Raw genomic sequence first — 19,681 nt, forward strand, 5'->3', positions numbered from 1 at the left:
ATGCTAAACATATATGCTATTTGACAGATCATATGAACTGGTGTAAGTGCTAGAGCCATAAAGAGAGGTCTGGAGAGCAGAAAAGCTCTCAGGGTGAGGTAGGGAGTATGTGCACATGGAAATGATTATCCCCACCTGTAGATTAACTGGAGAGTCTCAGAAATGTTCCCTGAAATGCCCTTTGTAGTTAATTTATAGTCCCTGACGTGGCATGTCTTAGAAGTGCTTGGAGGACAGTGTCTTTCAGCCTTTCCTCAAGTCCTGGAGATCCTTCTCCACAGAATTTAGTTGTGTATGTGTAGGAAGAAGAATTTGAGGGACTCTGAGCAGAGAAAACAGCAGTTGCTATTATAGGAACGCCCTAAACAACAGATAGGCTGCCACCAGACCTTAGAGGTGGGCTCTGACTTGCATCCATTTACAGGTAAATGCTGTTTGTGCCCAGCAATTCATGAGAGCATTTCAGTTTAGGAATTGGTGATTTTTAGTAGATCTGTATGCTAGAAGCTGAACGCTGTGAAGAATAAAAGCATAACCCAGGTGTGTTCTTTTGCTCAAACAGCATTTCATTGTGTTACAGTCATAGTTATTATGTGTTCACCTTATGTTACAGATTCCTTCTACAATCAGGTCTATTCATCAGGATAAAATCCTAGCACTTAGACAGCAGACACAATTCTTGTGGGAGGCTTATTTTTCTTCAGTTGAGAAGATTGTATTAACTACACTAGAGGTAAGTGAGACCCTTTGGCCCTTGGTCTTGAATAATGGTCCTTTACACACCTCTCTCGACCTTCTCTATCGCTATGGAAGATGTGTAATTAGTCAAATGGGGCACAACTGAATTTTCTGTGGTTGGATATGTTGATTAACCCCCTTTTACCTGCTCTGCCATATCGAAGAACACCTCCATTCCTGACAAACTCCACAGAGGGAAACTGACATGAGGCCAGATTACACTCCTTGGCTCAGAGATCAGCTCTGTCTTATATCATTTCAGGGATATGTGGCTAATGATGGTCCTCCTGTCATTCACACTCAATGGCATCCTTTGAAGACATATTTCTGGAGCCCATTTAAAGAACAGATAGTGGCCAACTAGGGGAAAATCTCCCATTCTGAAAATACAGATAGTTTCCTGGACACCGTAGTCCAGTGACATTGTGGCACAGCAAACTTCATTCTCAGGACACATGCAACCCAACCAGCATTGGTGTCACAAGGATGTGTTAAGAAAATCTGGGTGACACCCGTGTGGTGCAGAAAGTGTTAACCTTTATGAAAGCAGAAAATCAAGCAGATGGATGCCCATCTTCAGGTTGCTTTTTTTTTTTAAGGCAGAGGAAAAAAAGGAAAACGAAGCATGGAGATGATTAAAACCTTTGGAAGTAGAGCAGATAGCAGCAGCCTGAGGCGACACCAAAGTAACACGAAGAGCTAAGAAAAGATTCAGGCAACTGCACACTCAACAATTCCAGGCTGGTGGGAAGGAGAGCAGAGGTCCTCTGCTGGGGCACAGCCCTGAGGAATTTGGAGGGGGTTCATGTAGTGAGGTGGGGGCATTCGTGGCCTGCCTCTGGAGTAGTTACTTTGGAAAAGTGATGACTGCTCCAGAAGCCAGTGCAATTGGGAGCACACACTGAGAAGTCTGAATCATACCAGGAGAGCTGAAGTCACCCTTTTTGTCCATGTCGCCACTTTCTGGACATCCTGGGTATCAGAACCAGGGCTGGTCACGCCCAGCGCAGTGGGGTACTCACCTGCCCCAGGCCCTGTTTGGCCTCCTCTCACTTAGGGACAAGCTCTAGTTGTGTCTGCTCATGAAAATGCATTTTTTGTTCCCTCTGAACTAAGTGGAAAGGGCTATTTAGGACCCAGGCCCACCCCATGAAGGGGACAGGGTCAGAATGTCTTCCAAGGGCTTCGTATTGCAAGTGGGCTTCTTTTATTCCTCCAAATTACTCTCCTCAATTAAAATTAAGTTTACTCTCCTGTTTATAGCAGCACATTTGAATATGTAATAGTATCTACCCTTTTCTTTGATCTTGTCCTCCATCTAGGACACGTCCTAGGCCCTTCTTAAGGAAAGTTGAATGTCAGCTTTTTTTCCTTATGGAATGAGTGCTTTTTACCTAAGAAGTGCATATTCATTTTAGAAAATAATGGAAAATGTTTAAAGCATAAAAATAATCTACCCATACAAAATCACTATTAATATATATATTGTTATTTTCTCTGCAAATTTATAAACGTGTTGTAATTTAACTTTAAAAAGAAGTCTTTCTATACTTGGTTTGTAACCTGTTTTGTCTGCTTAAGAATATGTTAGTATTTTCTCATGTTCTTAGATGTTTCAACATTTATTTTAATGACTATATAATATTCCATTCATGATAACATTAATTTCTTTAATCCCCAATTTGAGGACATTATAGTTGATTCTGGTTTTTCATTATATACACATTGTTGAAGTAAATAGCCTCAGTGCCAAACTGTTGTGCAGGTTAAGGTTACTTCCTTAGCATAAATTCTTTGAATTCCAAGTAGTGGTTCAAAGAATATACCAAATGCTAATCTTATATGAATTGTCAATTTTCCCTGCAATAAGAACTGGACTAATTTATATTCCCTCCATCTTACATGGGAAAGCCCTTTTTGATTATTTCTGTTCTGTTTTTTAAATTTTCACCAGTATTGGGCATTATAGCTTTTAAAATGATAAATTATGTTCTTACTTTATATTTCTTAGGACATTAGTATTCCTACTAATATTTTTCCTGTATTTTTCACCCAGGCAACTTACAAAGAAAGAAATAGAAATGACCAGAATGTCATGAGGAAAAATGTCCCACTTTTTTTCATAAATTTTTAAGAGCTTATTATATTAAAAATACTAATGCTTTGACTCTTTGGTTGCAAATATTTTCCCCCAATTCGTGGTATGCCTTTCTCTTTTATTTATGACTGGGGAGTCTTTTCATCTGTGGCTTTTCCATTTGTGTTGTTTAGAAAGGACTTTTGACTCATACTTTTATTTATACACATACATTCACTTAATTTTTTCTAGTACTTTCATGGTTAACTTTTTACACTTAACTATTTAATCTAATTTACTTTTATATATGATCTGAGTTGAAAATCTAATTTAAAAAAATTTTTTGAACAAATTTTGTAGTTGTCCCAACACATTTCTTAAGTTACTCCTTCCTCAGTGGTTTCCCATGGCACATTTATGCATTTTTGGGTCTGTTTCTGGCCTTTTAACTTTGCCCTGTTCATTGTCTACTCTAAAATACCTGGATCACATATTTTCACCTTTTTCACCCTGTATGCCATCCTTTGGTAAACCTCTATTTAACCTGTCTACTATGGACTGTTAATGTTGTTTCTAATTATTTATTTTGTGTGTGTGTATATATATAAGTATATGTATATATACACATATATTTATATAGAGAGAGAGAGAAACAGAGGTCTTTGTCCAAACAATGAGTTTCTGTGTGTATCTTAGACTACATCTTTATTTCTTTAGGATGAAGTCCTTGAAATGGGATTATTCAGCCAAAGAATCTAGGCATTTCTAAGGTTCATGATCTGTATTGCCAAATTACTCTTTTAAAAAGTTGTATCAATCTAAGTTCTCACAATCCGTCTCAGGGAGATGCTCTCTTGCTGCACTCTTATCAGCTCTAAGGATCATAATTAAAATACACACATACACAACTTTGCTAATTTGCCAGATGAAAGATGGTATCTCATTAATTACATTTCTTTTTGAGTATGGTTTATTGCATAGATCTGGTCTCGTGCTTTTTAAGTTAGCAGTCCTCAATTATCCTGTAAGAACAGTTGGATGTGTTATATTCATTTGAATAGGATCTCAAGTCAAGCTGTTTTCATCTCTGTGCCTGGAAAGGCCTTCTTCCCCTTGGGTTTAAGCCATAGAGTTCTTTAGCAACACAGTTGTTTTGGAAACACTACAAACCATATACTTCATTCAAATTTATGACAACTGTCAAATCTCTTCATATAATTCCAAGATTGGATTGTAACGGTTTGACCTCTGAACCAAATTGCATGAAAAATACCATCAAATTTCCCTTTTTAATTCAGAACTCAGACTACCCTAGAATTCAGCATAATCAGAAATGCAGAGAAAATAGCAAGTGATGTCATCCACCTACACAATAAAGGCAATATATTTATTAGAATGATTTAGGTACCACTTATCAAAAATGTCAACTTGGCTTAGAACTTAGTAAGTAATTTGGTCCATGCTGGAGTCCCTAAAATAATGAGGATAATTCATAGTTACCCTTAGACAACATAGATTTGAAGATCCCTTGGGATATTCTATACTCAGACTCTAGCATGTGGTCCTTTCTTCCTTGCTTGTTGTATTCTAGGCCACGGGCAGGGGATTACTCAGTCTTTGAAGATGATGAGCCTTCGAAGTGAAGGTGGTACTTAGACACAATTGAAAACAGGACACCTCATCCTGCTCTCCAAAGCCAAGGTCAAGTTGTTAGTACATTTCATTAGATTGTACTCTGTCATTCTTAGGATTCAGCTAATATTTCCAGGCTGGTTGAAATTTCCAAATTCTGCATCTTAGAATTAAAGAGTTATTTGATCAGCTCTAGGCTCTTTGGAGCTCAATTTTTTGTGGGCGAGTTAAGAGGTAATGATGGGGACAGTAACAAAATGCAGCCAAGACAGTGTTCCTTCATGGATTCCATTATTTGTCAGGATACTGCACAACAGTAACTTGGCACTAAGGATTGAACCATAGGAGCTCAGTCAGCATCAAGGTGAGCAAAAGACAAGTGCATGAGATTACAATAATATATGAAAACAGCTCATGGTAAGCTTAGAAAACACATTTTTAGCAGAGTTTTATGAAGCAAACTCCATTTTGCTCTCTTTAGTTATCTAACTATGCACATTCAACCCATGGTATTGCCATGCTGTTGTACACTGAAATTTTTAAATCAAAGAAATAATGGAGATAGAAGATTGCTTTGGCTTGGAGTGAGGTGGCATATGGCGGCACTGTGTGTATTAGGCAACATTGTATTGGTCAAAAGACCAAGTCAGGGCCACACAGAATGATGTAACCTATAAATGGCAGTCCACTATTTAAAAAAGGAAATAAAAAAGGCACATAAAAAAGAAAAATAAAGAGTCTGTCATTCTTCTCTTTGAATTCACATTAATAAGAAATATTATCCTTATTGCCATTTGGGGCTATAATGAAAAAAATCTTTATGCATGTGTATGTGTCTATCTGTGGATTTTCATTGTAGCTAAAGAAGTTTCCAGCCTCTGAATGTGATGTCTTCTTCCACAACAATAAAGAGTGAGCTCTAAGTGCCCTGAAAGTGTCCTGGCAGCTGACCGATATAGTGTTAGGGGAGAATTGGACATTAGGAGAGAGACAAAGTGACCTCTCTATTTGGTGAAATGAGACACATACTCTTTCAAACTTTTGAGAAGGCAAGTTGATATAAACCTTTTAGGAAGACACTTGGCAGAACATGAATAGCTTTAAAAGTATTCATACCCTTTGACAAAGTCCTAAAGAATCATTTCTAAATGTGGAAAAATTTAATTCATAAATAAGCTCATTGCTATGCCTGGAAAAAGTTGCACTATGATTGGTCATGTAGGATAAGTAAACCATGATTATTCATAATATGGAAAAAATATCTATAATTTGAGATATAGCTGTATAAAAATGGAAAAACCTGGGCTTAGAAAATCAACATGGGAATGAGTTTTTTTTTTTTTTAAGGGAAAATAATTGAGTCTTAAGTATAATCTTAGGCAGCTATTCCTACCAAATTCTGAGAGGCTGTTACAATTAATGTGAAATATTATTGTTTTATTACAAATTAGGAAAGTGAGACATAAAGGAGACAAATTGCTCAATTCAAGTTAAATTTAACATTTGCTATTGCTCTTACACCTTTGCTGGTATCAGTCCTTCATGACCCGTTTGAAAGGAGTACAAAATGCTTATTGGTGTTTTGAGAGAATAGTGTAACTTACGTCCTTGAATTAAAAAAGATGAAAACATTGTGATGCTGAACCAAAAAGAGTCTATGACAATGAGAAGCATACCACCTGGGGATCCAGAGTGAATGGTGACCTATTTTGTGACATTTCTGGGTTTCGTGTCATTTGTATGTAGGTCAGATGTGTGATGCTGTCCATTGTCAATTTATTCTATCTTGATATCTTGACTTACTTGGTGACCACATGCTGAAAGGTATATAAATTTGGAAAGCAAAAATATATAGGATCTAAATGAAAAACAATAACAGAAAATAAACAGTGGATTTGGAAAATGCAAATAATTTTAAATTGGGTTAAATGGGGTAAAAAGTGCAATTGCTAGCCATGTAAAAATATTTTACAGCCATGACAATTTTCTCATAATTAATGCCTGGATTATAGCTTTTTAGCACATCTGTGTTGTACCACCAAGAGAAAACATTAATATTTTAACTAGGTTCCTAAAATCTCCACCAAATTAGAAACCTCTGTCTAACTATGTAAAATTAACAATTTTGATCTGGAGGAAAGAAAATGCAGAAATCCTAGAATTAAGATTTTGAGTTCTTCTAAATTTCCTCTTTGCTTCCTTTCTTCTTTCTCATTAAGAAATATAAACATGATAAGATTTGCAAAGATAAGTGTAGCTCACTTTATTACTTGTCTAGTCACCATGTTATTTAATAACCTTAGCAAATCATAAAACTGTTTAAAATGGTCTGTACTTAAAATTACATTGCATTAAATGGGAACCTGGAAAATGATGATTTAGGTCTTAAATCTCTTGAGACCTATAGCAGCCTTTTTCTTTTTTTTTTTTTTTGGTTAGTACCAAAAAAAAAAAAAGCATATTGCTGAAAACATGAAATTCTTTATCAAGTTAATTATTTGCCAAGACATGTCTTAATGAGAGGATGGTATAATTACATGAGTTTGAAAGTCACAGAGAGAAATCTGTAAAGTGCACTAATCACATTCATCTGACAAATGATTCAGGACGGGAGAGTGTTTGACTCTAAATGTAGAATTTAATGATCTGCAAGGTCCCAAAGTCCAACGAAACTAATGAACTAGCATGGCTATTAGTCTTCATATGCCATGGTTCTTATGCTGTCATGTAGGATGCTTTGAGCAATTGTTTACTCACTACTTGATGAGATGAAATACAGAAAAAGTTCAGTTAACCAGTACCCCAAAGTTCTACAATTGTCTTTGGAAGCAAAATGAAATACGACAAGCTTCCTGAAGTAAAGAAACAGATCAAACCCTAAATAGCTTCTGGAATGTGCCATGCCTTCCATATGCTCAGCTCAGTGTCCACATGGACTTCTCTGGGCATTGAAAGCAGATCTTCCTGATGCGGATCTTGAACCACTGCTGGATGCATCAACCATCAAGTGTGTTCCACACACTCTGCTTTGAAATGAGCTTGGACTTACTGATAGAGAAAGACAAGTTAGAATTTATGGTTAAGCTGAAGTTTAATTAGGAAATTTGATTAATCATAATTCATCTTTCTCCCCCTTTCCCATTGCTCTTTTTTTGTGTCCTAGACATTTTTGTCAGTGGAGAAATGGGTTGGTGGAGTCCCTACTTTGAGGGTCATCATCCCTCAAAATGAGATTGAACATGTTCCTTCTCAAATACCATCGGACTCTCATCCTCACCATGTGCTATGTTTTCATTTTCTAGATTATTCAGGACAGAATATTCAAGCACATATCACGTAACAGTTTAATATGGAACAAACATCCTGGAGGATTGTTCGTACTGCCGCAGTATTCATCTTACCTGGGAGACTTTCCTTACTACTATGCTAATCTAGGTAAGTGAGTTCCTTCCGGGGAGCTACATTGTTTACCTTCCAGATGTTGTCCAGTATAAAAATCCCTTGGTTTTTTAAAATTCTGTAGTAAGGTCTTCCTAACAGCCTGCATTGGAGATTGCTTTCTAGAGCCCTGCCCTACATGGTGATTCAAGGTCAAGAAATACAAACCCAGTAGGGCACTGCAAAATGGAAAACCTTTCTTATCTGAGCAGCTATACTTTGCATTTAGTAGAGTCATTTCTTTTTGAGAAACAGGCTCTCCAAACTACAGATGATTTTGGACAGGACAGTGGGTTAGCTATCATTTTAAGTCTCATCATATATAAAGTGGAACTAGAAGATCTCTCTCTCTAATTTTTGTTTTTCACAATCCCAGCTTCTCTACCTCATACCAAAGAAAAACTGAATTAATAAAGGGAAAGGAGAAAGATTTAAGAATATATTACAAGGGACAAATATATCCACTCATTCAACATTTATTATATTCCTCTTACATGCCATGTTGAAAAGCATGCTAGCTGGTAGATATAAAGAGTCAAATGAAGTATAGTCTCTGCTCTCAGGCAACTTTTAGTCTAATCATAATGGGGCAAAGGGAGAGGGCAGAGGGCTAAAGCCTTATGAAAGGCTACTGTTACTGCCATGGACATTTATGTATTTGGGGCACCTCTTGTCTAGTGCTTATAACATCTTGGACATTTCCCCTTAGTCAGAGCTCAAAATTTGAGAAACCCCGGGGTAGTGAAGATCTCTCGAGTCAGTGTGGTAGAAAGATTCCAGATTTTCCATGCAGTGCTGCGGATATTCTCCATGAACAATCAGAATTTTTTTGAGTTGTACATGTTTAACTTGAAACTGGTACGATGAAGCTTAAAGAAATTGTGGCCTGAAGTATCAACCATTGATAAAGAACCCTTTAATCCAAAGCAAACATGTTACAGATACCGTGTCAAAATAAGTGAATGGTCCACACTGGGTAATATATTTAGAATTCAGTAATTTTCAGACTAACGAAGTATTTGATAAAATTTCTATGTATTTTCTGTAGAGGACTGAGAGCTTCATTTGGAGTTAGCACATTAGCAGTGTGTGTGTAAATGATGCTTCTTAATCTATTACAGGAAAATCTAAAAGCAGTGACTTGTCCTGTTAAAAAGGGAACTCCTCCATCATGTTTATTCTTCTTACTCATCAAAACCTTAAATGTGTAGGTAGTGGGAAAGTCAGCTTCTTTCTAACATGCAATTAAAGGACTAATTGGGTGATACAATTTGCTCTATAAAACATTTGTGTAATCCCTTAATATCTACAGTTTGATTCTTCCCTTTAGCCCATCAATTTCAAAGCTTAACTTGAATGTCCTCACGCTGTCTTGTTCACGTTGGAGCCACTAAAACGCGAAATTAGGGGATCTAAACTAATGAAGTTTTAAAGGGCTTTTTCACCTGTCTCCAATTCCTTTGTGAGTTCTTATGGAGCAGCTCATTTGGGGGAGAAGCCTTCTCCCTCTTTTTCTTTGGTGGCCATGGTTGTTTTGCATATTTATGACACCTTTCTGCCGAGGGCTCCAGAGCACACAGTTGGCAGCGGTCTAGATCACATACTTTTTCTCTCAACTGTCATTGCTACACAGAGAGATTCTTGGGAGTAGTGAGGCCTCCACTCCAAAATAATGATGTTGCTGGTAATGGTGATGATAGCAGTGAACACAGATTGAGCACTTGCAGTTGGCTAGGTCCTGACCTAAGTGCTTTGTATGCATTAACTCATTTAATTCTCATAACAGCCCCCCGAAGTCTGATACTGTTACCGCCAGCCCCATTTCATAGCTGCAGAAACACAGAGGGTTAAGTAACTTTTCCAAGACTCCTCCAACACCAAGTGGTAGAGCTGGGATTCAAACCTAGGCAGTGAGGCTCTGCTTGCTGTGGTGTTAATCTTTAGCACTTGTTAGTTATTACTTGAAACAGTATTAATCAGGCAAAACCCCCTGAACTACATAATTAAGACATAAACAAATACCTTGGGAAGAGAGCACATTTCCTTAAACCCACACTACGAGGTAAGTGCCTGGAGTAGACCCTTCCTTGTGTGGAGAGGGGTAAGGAGCTGGGCAGGTTTGGGCGCATTTAGACTTTGGGTGCCTAAAAAGCAGACCGGAGATCAAAGGAGCATCCCCAAGAGAGGAAAAGGTTATCAAAGGAAGAACCTAGCAATGGACATTGGGCTGTGAATTATCAAGGTCTCCAGACTCAGGCAGCAGTTAGCCAGCAGCTTTTCACCTTGTTTTTGTTCTGTCAGGTCATAAAAGGCAAAGGACAAATATGCTAGAAGGGAACATTAGCTCCAGGGTGAGGCAGCGGAGCAAGGGAGGAATGATTTTCCAAGTCTTTTATACCAGTGCCTCATTAGGCTCCTCTTTCCTTCCTCTTTCAGGTTTAAAGCCCCCCTCCAAATTCACTGCCGTCATCCATGCAGTGACCCCCCTGGTCTCTCAGTCCCAGCCAGTGTTGAAACTTCTTGTGGCTGCAGCCAAATCCCAGTACTGTGCCCAGGTGAGTGGGGGGTTGGCAGAGCAGCGCCTGCCCTCCCCCAGCTAAGTGGGCGAGAGAGCACTCCCTACCTGCTATGCGCTTCGCGCTGGGGATTCATCTCATGTCACAACCTGTTACTCCTCTTTCATTTTCATTAGCTTAGAGGTTCTTAGAAGGGAAATCTGGCACAGATAAGGGATGGGTAAAGAATATTTGCTCAGGGGTAAAGTTAAAAAATACACACACACACACATACATACATACTAACACAGTCTTTAAAGAATATATAAGCACATTTTTTTAATAAAGTGATAAGTAACTTTATAATAACAAATGCCACTGGGAGGACCCAGAAATTTAAGTTTCAACAGAAGAAACAGAGTTGTTGGTGTCAGGAGGTGTCAACTTTCTTTCACAGCAACCATGACTAATTATAAAATTGGGAGCAGAAGATTATATCTATGGTAACAAGATTTTCCAAATCAGCACTGCTCCCATACTCAAAACAGTGGTTTTTTGATTTGTAAATTAGTTTGGGTAAGGTCTACAAATGAGGAAAGAATTAAATCATTTTGAAGTATGCATTTTTGAACTAAACACATTTATTGCCAATGATAAAGTCACCGAAAATCAGCAGCCGTTCTGGAGAATCCAAAACATGTACTCACACCAGCTCCTCTTGAACTCTCTTATTTCTCCTACGTTGGCTGGTGTAGAGCAAGTTCGTAGCAGATGGTCAGATGTTCACTGTACATCTTTATTTAATTGGATCGGTATTGTTATCTCACTTGTCATCATATCAAAATTTAGGAAACCACTTCATTAAGATTCAGCATCCCCAAATTACTTCTTTTCTCCCCACCTTTCTCCTACCCCCTTGACATAATTTTTTTAGGTTACTCCTTTTGTTGTCTCTCTCTAGCCGCTGAAGTGATCAGGTTTAAAGGTCATGTAGGAGGAGACTCCCTTTTAATTTCTGTTTTGGTGTCTGCCTTCTGCCTTGCTTAGATCTTACCTCCCCACTCTGTCTCTGAGAAGCAACTCTGGGCTGAGGTCTGCACCAGTCCAGGCTGACTGAGCCGTCTAACGATCTTCTGTCCCTTTCAGATCATAGTTCTATGGAATTGTGACAAGCCCCTGCCAGCCAAGCACCGCTGGCCTGCCACTGCTGTGCCTGTCTTCGTCATTGAAGGGGAAAGCAAGGTAGGACTGGGGGGACCTGAACAGGGGACCACCAATGGAGTCTTCGCCTCTCCACAGGCCTCTGTGCGGTTGGCCTTAGAGGTCTTCTTTCTGCTCCTGGGAACTTCCGGCCCTGGACTATATTTCTCTAAAGCCTGTCTCTGAATGTCCTCAGCCAGTTTAACAGCCATTGGCTTTTGAATTCAGGGAGTTCTGGATCCTCATACAAACTCCTCAGGAGATCTCTGACTTTCTATATACTTTCTATTTCTGAGCCTCAGTTCCCTCACCTACAAAATGGGAATAATGCCACATACTTCCTGATGTTACGATTAGGATTAAATGAATTCAGGGCCTAACAATAGTAGTCTTTCTATAAATGATGGGGGTCAAGATGAGGATGCTAAAGAGAGTGGTGATGCATAAGGTTTGTTTAGCTGATCAATCTGAATTAGTTGCCTCATTCCGAATCATCGTCCTTCCTCACATTTCTTTGAAAAAGGACATCACCTTGATTTTGTCTCAGTGTCTCTATCCGAGACCTGCTGGCTCCCTGCTTCCACTCTCCAATGCATTTTGTCCGTGAACCAAACGAGTTCCTTAATCATCTCATGGCCCTTAAAGGGCTCTATTTGCTAATACTTTAAATTAACATTTGAGGCCATATATTATCTTACTGGCTTTCCCAGTCTTCTCTCATTGCTTCCCCCTTCAGACCCTGAGCTCTGACCTACTCTGATCATTCACAGTTGTCTGAATGGCACTGTGTCCCTTCCTACCTCTTGTTCTTGTCTTTCCCATTCACTGTAAAGCTTAAGCATCCCTTCTCAACTCTTCATCTCTGTAACCAAAATTCTCATATATTCTTTAAGCCCCTCTTCACATGCTACCTCCTCTTTGAAATTTCTTCCACTATTGGCAGCCAGAGGTGAGTTCTTTTTTCTCGAGCTTCTGCTTGTTGCTTTCTTGCGGGTCTTATCCATTGTGAAGACATTGGGCCTTACTAAAGGAAACTGAGATTGGTAAAGCAATGTCATCAGTGAGACTTCCTTTCTCAATCCCCAGGGAATCAAGTCAGGAGAGATTGTCTCACACTAAGTAAAACACCTTTGAGCCAGAATAAAAGAAATTATCAATTGCTTAGGTTGAACCATTTGAGATCATTATTTGGCTCAGTAAAAGTGGCAGTCTCCTAGAGTTTAGCATGCTGCAGTGAGCATCGTGGCTGTCCTGTGGACAAGAAGATGAGCACAGCATTGTTCGGTTCCAATGCATGACTGCCTACTGTGTGCTCGGCACTGTGCAACATGTTGGAACACAGTGGGGAATGTGACAGATGGAATCACAGTGTTCATAAGGCTGGAATCAAGCAGCATGGTTATCAGAGAGCTGCTTGGTAAACAAACACAACGAGAAAAGGTGGGAATTAGAACAATCCCATGCTTCTCAGCATCTGTCTCACCTTATGAATCCATCTCACCAAAGGTGTAGTTTCTCCAAAGGGACTGGCACACAGAAATCTCCTGCCCACCATCCCACCTATCTGTCTGCCCAGTTCCAGTGCCTGAGGCTCTGAACATTGGCTAGATGGGTGCTGTTAACTTTGAACTGGGAGTCTTTGCTTTCATGCTCCCATGGGTGACTAGGTCGCCTTCTGGCAGCAACGTCTTTCTTTGAATTTGTCAGAATATTCAGACAAAATCCAGTCTGACTGACTGGTTACCATTCTCAGTTTTATGGTCATTCTTGCATTTTAGCGCACAGATTCACTGATTGATTTTATATTTTCACTCTCAGCAAGTAGTCCCCATTTCTTTATAAGATGATGATGATGATAGCTCCTTTCTCATGCGCTTTGTCAGATGTGCCTTATAAGGTACCCCACCTTCTCCCAGCCATATCCTTATCTGAGCTCCTGGCCATTTGTTAAGTCTCAGCCTGCACCTTGACCACTGATCCCAGCGGGGCCACATCCTTCCTATTTCCTCACTCTCACTGCCCGGGGATTGTCCCCCTAAAGCATTTGCCCTTATGTCCTACTTCAGGTGGACACACTAGGGGACTTCACTAAGACTTAGTCCCATGTGGAGGCTCAGATGAGAGAGTACATTACAGTGCTTACCCTGTGCCTGTTACACACCAAAGGCCCGGTAAATGTCAGCTACTCTTCTGGGAGGCATTGTGATATTATGCTCTGTATTATGGGCTCTAGAGTCACACTTTTCTTTGACCAAAGGTGAGTTATTTAACTCTCTTTGCGCCAACTCGTCCCTCAGTAAACATAACTAATAGAGTAAAACCTAACTAGTAGAGTAGCTAAAAGATGAAATGTTATGATGCTGTACATATAAATGTACTTAGAAGTGTGGATACATGTGGTAGGTGTTTGATAAATGTTAAATCTTGGTAGGTGATACCCATGGTAGGTGTCTGATAAATGCTACCTCTTACTGTACTTTGTATAATTACTTATGGACATTTTATAATCTTCCCTATTAGATGGTGAATTTCTTGAATTTTGATCATTTCCTGGTCATGTTTATTAATTCTAGGAGCGGTTGGGCTGGTACATGGTAGCTAAATATTTCTTAAATGAACTGATGAGGCAAACCCCATTCACTCAGGATTGACTTTATAAGTACATTGGTTCCTTACATGCTAATCCATTCAACTTCTGGAACATATTTGGTAAGGTATTTGAAAGAGAACCTCTAGTTTCTACATTTGAATTTGAAAGTGACTGGCTTATGGGCTTTTAACCTTTGTTGCTGAAGTGGGTTCTGAAAAGAGGAAGTGGATCCTTTTAAAACCAGTGGGGAAAAAGCCATCTGTCCTTCTCATTCCCCAGTTACAATTTCCATATCTAGCCTTGAGTTTAAAATTGATGTGTTTGCTACTTTGGCTGCAAACTTCTATTTTGAATTTATAGGCCGTGTCTTTGCAGCTCTTCCCTATAGATTTAACCAGGGAAAGGTCAGGGCACCACTAAGCTGGCAGCTAATGGTTTCTGTGTTAGTCAGTGGACATGGAAACAGTATCGGGAGAACCGCTTCAGGCGGAGATTTCTGAGCACTGTGTATATGGGGTTGCTGATAGCTTAGTGTTTTATTTTATTTTCAAAGCATGAGAAAAAGAAAACTTGACCCAGTTGACAGATGTGTAGGAGCAGACCCTGGGGCCATTTATGCCGTAGATACATCCCTTGAGCTCCGAGAGAGGGGCTATAGTGGGCATGTCCCATCCATTTATGTCATAAGGCCTCCAAATCTGAGACGAGGCTTATGGATGAGCTGGCTTCTTGATGTAAATATAGCTTGAACTTTTTTTTGTTGTTGGGGGGCGGGGAGCTTACATTTGTGGAGAGCGTACCTTTGGCAGCCAGGTGCCACGTCTCTCTTTCCCCGTTGTCTCCAGGGTCTGACTGCTTCATTTCCTGGCCTCCGTGGCTTGAAAGTTGATGGCAAGTGTGTCTTTCCTCTAGGTCTCTGAGTATCAATAGCAGATGTCGTAACTGCTATTGTAACTCCCAGCAGAAGGTGGTGACTTGGAGATGGAGGTGGAGGTGGCCCTATGCCCCCATTTTTACTCCTGAGGTTCTTTCCGAACCAGAGACGGGTAGAGCACAGTGGCTGAGGGGCTCTGTAGAATCCCACCATCCGGGAGGAAGTGTTGGTGGGTCCATCTTGTGGAAGACCCTTGACTTTTCTCTGCCTTAGTTTTCTTTGCTATAAAATGGGGTTTTTATAAAGATAAAATAGGATGAGGTATGTAAAGAACTTGGAACATTTCCTGACACATAGTGAATGCTTTAAAAATGTTATTACCATTCCCATGGTGAGTTACTGTATGGCACACTCAACACAAAGGCTTCGGCTGTCACTGTCACAGAGCAGTCTCTCCAGTCACAATTTTTCCAGCTGATCCCTTCATCCTCAAAGCCCTCCACACACACACACACACACACACACACACACACACACACGCACACACACACACCCCCCACACCCCCTCACCGTGCCACATCCTGGAATTGCCCAAACTTTGTTAATGTACTGTCTTCACAATTTCCCTAAATCCATGGTCCACATGTGCTATTGTTTATTTAGTATTTTTCTTTAAATCAGCTTAATTTTCATTTTAATGAAATTAAAAAAAAATTTCTTCTACTTTTATGCTATAGCTACTCATATATATGTGTATATTTTTTTATAGTCTGTGATTACATAAGGAGTAGAATTGTTAAGTGGTTGTCCACTTCCTAAAATGACCCGGCGTCGCAGTGGTGTGTCCCACATGTGGAATTGTTGCTCCACCCATTCACGCTTCCCTGGCCTCAGAGTGCTGGCCCTCTCCTCTGGGCCTGTGCATCGACCAAGCACTCTGCTAGGGCTTATTTCTCTCTATACCTGGTGAATTCCTATCCATCAAGGCCCTGCTTCAGTGCCACTTCTATGAGGCCTTCATCTGCTCTTCTAAGTGGTGGGTTGCCTCATCCTCTGATTTCCTGGCACTTCTCCTGTCAGGCTAGGACCTGTCATCTGCATCGTGGTCTCTCTGCAAACTCCTAATTCCTCCACAACAGAGAATGTATCTGGGTTACCTTTGTATTTCTTTGATAGGGAGGTGTCTGTGCACAGTAGGTGCCCAATAATTGTGGCAGAAATGAGTCTGCGCTAATTGAAATGGCAGTCTTCAAAGGTGAGGATGGGAGAGTTTTCCTGCAAACAAGGCTCTAAATTTGCCTTTCTTTTCCCTGATCTCCTCCCTCCTGCCTCCTTTCTGCTCACTCCCAGGTTATGAGCAGCCGGTTTCTGCCCTATGACAACATTGTCACGGATGCAGTGCTCAGCCTTGACGAGGACACCGTGCTTTCAACCACAGAGGTAAGCAGCCACACCTAAGGAGGGAGCTGTGGGCTCTCCAGGCAGTGGTCCCAGGCCCCAACGTTCCAGGGCTTCTTTTGCCCTTGGCCAAGTCAAAAACAGTTTTCAAAACTTCCTGCAGAGTCGTTTTAATCAACCCAGTTTCCAGGAGCACCTTGCCACCACCTGGCACCCTGATGAGGGCATTTCCTCCTTTGTTTTCTCAGCTAATTGGCTGCTCATTTGCATGGCTGGGTTTCACCTCTCCGCTCCTGCTCGTCCTCCTTTTTGGTTTTTAAACAGCACAGCTGCAGCCAGGTGTGCAGACAAACCAAGGGAAGGCGGAAAGGGGCACCTGTTCAGTGTTTTTTTGAAACCAGGTTGTCCAAAGCAAACAGCCCGTCTTTCCCCAGTTACCCTGATGCCTGCGCAGGGGTGTGCCTTTGTTACGGAACACTATTCTGGGCTCGGAACGCAGCTTTTATGTCTTGCTTTAAAGTGCTCATTTTCTTTTACTCACACACAAACTAATGGTTTCACTTCAAGGCTGAGATGGAGATCCCTGCTATTTCAGATCTTCAGGTGTTTGTGCCAAAAATAAGATTGCACAAAGCATGTGTGAGAAGGAGAGAGGTGGAAAGATAGATATGATAGAAAACCCATTTTTACAACTCGAATGAGTATTGATCTTTGAAACCTTACTTTAAGCCATAGAGGGGACCAAAGACAGTTCTATAAAAACTAGTATATCGCAAATGCATTATTGATGGTAGCGGCTAAAAAGCCTGGAGACTTGGCTACTTAGGCCTTTCCCTTTCTTTTTCCCTTTTTATTCATAACCATTTTCTTTTTAATTTAAACATCAACACTTGTCAGTGTGCACTTTACAGGACTCCTACTAATGCCCTGCTGCCCTCATAGCCAGAACTCTACGTTAACCTAGGCTGGCAGTCTTGGTGCCTCTTGAAATTCCATGGATGCTTCCAATTTCCATCATATGGAGTTGCACAGACGTTATGTGCAAGGGCAACCTGAATAATGCCAGGACAAAAGGTCCTTAGCCTCACATTGGTGGCAGGCTCGCTATGTAGCCCAAGGTCTATAAATGCTTGGTGAGTGAATGGCTGGAGGGATGCATGCTGAGGGATTACAGTGTGAACACATAGCCAGCTGTGGCGTGTGTACATTGGCAAGAGGCGGGGAGACATGCTTAATGTTCAGAGAGAGAGACAGCTATGAGAGGCAGAGTACGGGACACTCTGGCTTGCATTTTTCCACTGCCTCCTGCAGGGGAAACTGGCATCCCAAGAGCACATTCATTCAACAGTATTTACTGAGGGATTTCTTTGTTCTGGTCTCCATGCCAGGCACTTTGGTTACACAGTTCCTGTTGATTAGCCATCAGAGTCCTGCCAGTGAATGGAATTCAAATCAGGTGATTAAAATGAAGGGATTTAGGATTACCTAGGTGGGTGGATTCAAAGACCCTCCAGAGAGGCTGAGGGCCTAGAGGGTGGCTAGAGCAGGAAGCAGCCCCCACCCCTGGGCCTGAAGGAGCAGGGGAAGGAGAGAGGTTTTCCAGAGTCCCTGGAGATGGAACTCGGGAGAAGAGGCTGCCTGTAAAAGCTGTGATTGTGAGGGGACGTGGCAACTGCTGGGACTCTGGTGCTAAGTTTGGGAGGGAGCAGGGATGAAATACCCTGACTTCTCACGGACCCACCTCCATGTTCCTGCCGGTGACTTCCAGTGACCTAACCCCGTCAGCCAGCAGGGAAGACCAGGTTGTGCCACCCATAAGCTTCTATTATCCCAGGGCACAGAGCATGGCGAGGAGAGTGGAGGGTGGCTCTCGTACGGCAAATACAGGAAAAACAGCACATTGCCACAGCGGAACATATGGTCAAGACAAACACAGCATAAACCTAAATTGTTATCCTGTGACCTGAAGTGTTCGTTCAGCTTATGTCTTCCTCTGGACACAAGGCAATTCATCTCACTCTAGGGTTGTTGTCCCCTGTCCCGTGGCAAAATAACTTCCAGCTGTTGTGATGTATGCATGGGCTGGTTGAATTTCTTTTCAAAGAATGGCAATTCCAGCCACTCAGTGCATGCTGGGAAGAACATGTGTTATACGTGAAGTAATTAGAAGTCAACGTGGGTTGAAAATGGTATGTAAATTTAAGAGGCTGGCAGTCTGGTTTACTTTTGCCTGCTGATCGTGAATGGTCATGTAGCTTTAAATGGTCAAAGACAAGGATTTCTCTCTTCTCCTTTTTTAGGTGAAGAGATGTTGGCTCATTTTATTTCCTCTTTAAAGATTCTTAGCTTGTTTAAATGCCTCCCTGTAGTATTAAGGATAGATTTTTAAACAGCATCTTACAAAGGGTATTAGATATAGTTGGTTTATAGTTTATAGTTATTTACATTTATCTGGGTTGCTGCAAATTCTCAAAAGAAAACAGATGTTGGTTTTTAAGAGAAAAGGCTGGAAGCTGACCTTTGCCTCCTTTGATGTGTTAATGATCTGCATGAAAGCAAAAGTATCACAAGAATTGTAGTTTTAACTGAATTTACTTTTGAGCTCCTTTGAAATGACTTGAAATGGCTTTGAGAGACTAAGAAATTCATGTGATGAAAACACCCCATTGGGTTCTATGGTAGTTGCCAGAGCATGTGTTTCCTTTTCAAAGAATAATGGAAAACCCCAACGAGTGCTGACAGTCGGGCCGATTCTTTGACAACAGGCTGTGTGATATATTGTCCCTTGGTCGACACCATTAGTACTGAACAACAGTGATGATGTGCAAGTTATCATGACCCAATTTCAATTTTCTGACAAATACTGTCCACTCCCCTGCTGCCTTTTAACTTTGAGGCGCCCCACATCCCACCAAGCTTTCTTCATATATGCTTCAACACCCTACTTTTTTCTCCCTGAATGTTGTTGTTTGGGGAAACAAACTGTACTAAGGCTTCCTTGACTTCAGTAAGGCCACCAAACTAGATTTGAATTGATGGCCGTTTACAAAAATAGTGACTTCTAACTAAGCCCAAAGAATTCAGAGATAAAAGGACCCTTACAGATGACCCAGACCAGGGTTTCCCAAGAGATGATTTGCACACATAATAGTTGTATATGATTCATGGCAAGCATATTTCATTTGAACAATCATATATTTAATGTTTGTTAGAAAATTATATAGCCAGCAACCAAACCT

At 40.7% G+C, this 19,681-nt stretch overlaps 1 protein-coding gene across 1 annotated transcript in view; it reads left to right on the forward strand.

The window, feature by feature from the left end:
* Nucleotides 1–19,681, forward strand: part of EXT1 (exostosin glycosyltransferase 1) — a 263,374-nt gene that overhangs the window by 235,783 nt on the left and 7,910 nt on the right. The window contains exons 4-8 of the mRNA XM_036876278.2: nt 614–733; nt 7,750–7,882; nt 10,322–10,440; nt 11,527–11,622; nt 16,395–16,484. Coding sequence (XP_036732173.2) covers nt 614–733; nt 7,750–7,882; nt 10,322–10,440; nt 11,527–11,622; nt 16,395–16,484 — 558 coding nt within the window. The remainder of the gene's footprint in view (nt 1–613; nt 734–7,749; nt 7,883–10,321; nt 10,441–11,526; nt 11,623–16,394; nt 16,485–19,681) is intronic.

This window comes from Manis pentadactyla, chromosome 3, assembly GCF_030020395.1.
Source record: "Manis pentadactyla isolate mManPen7 chromosome 3, mManPen7.hap1, whole genome shotgun sequence".
In the NCBI taxonomy this organism is placed as follows: Eukaryota; Metazoa; Chordata; class Mammalia; order Pholidota; family Manidae; genus Manis; species Manis pentadactyla.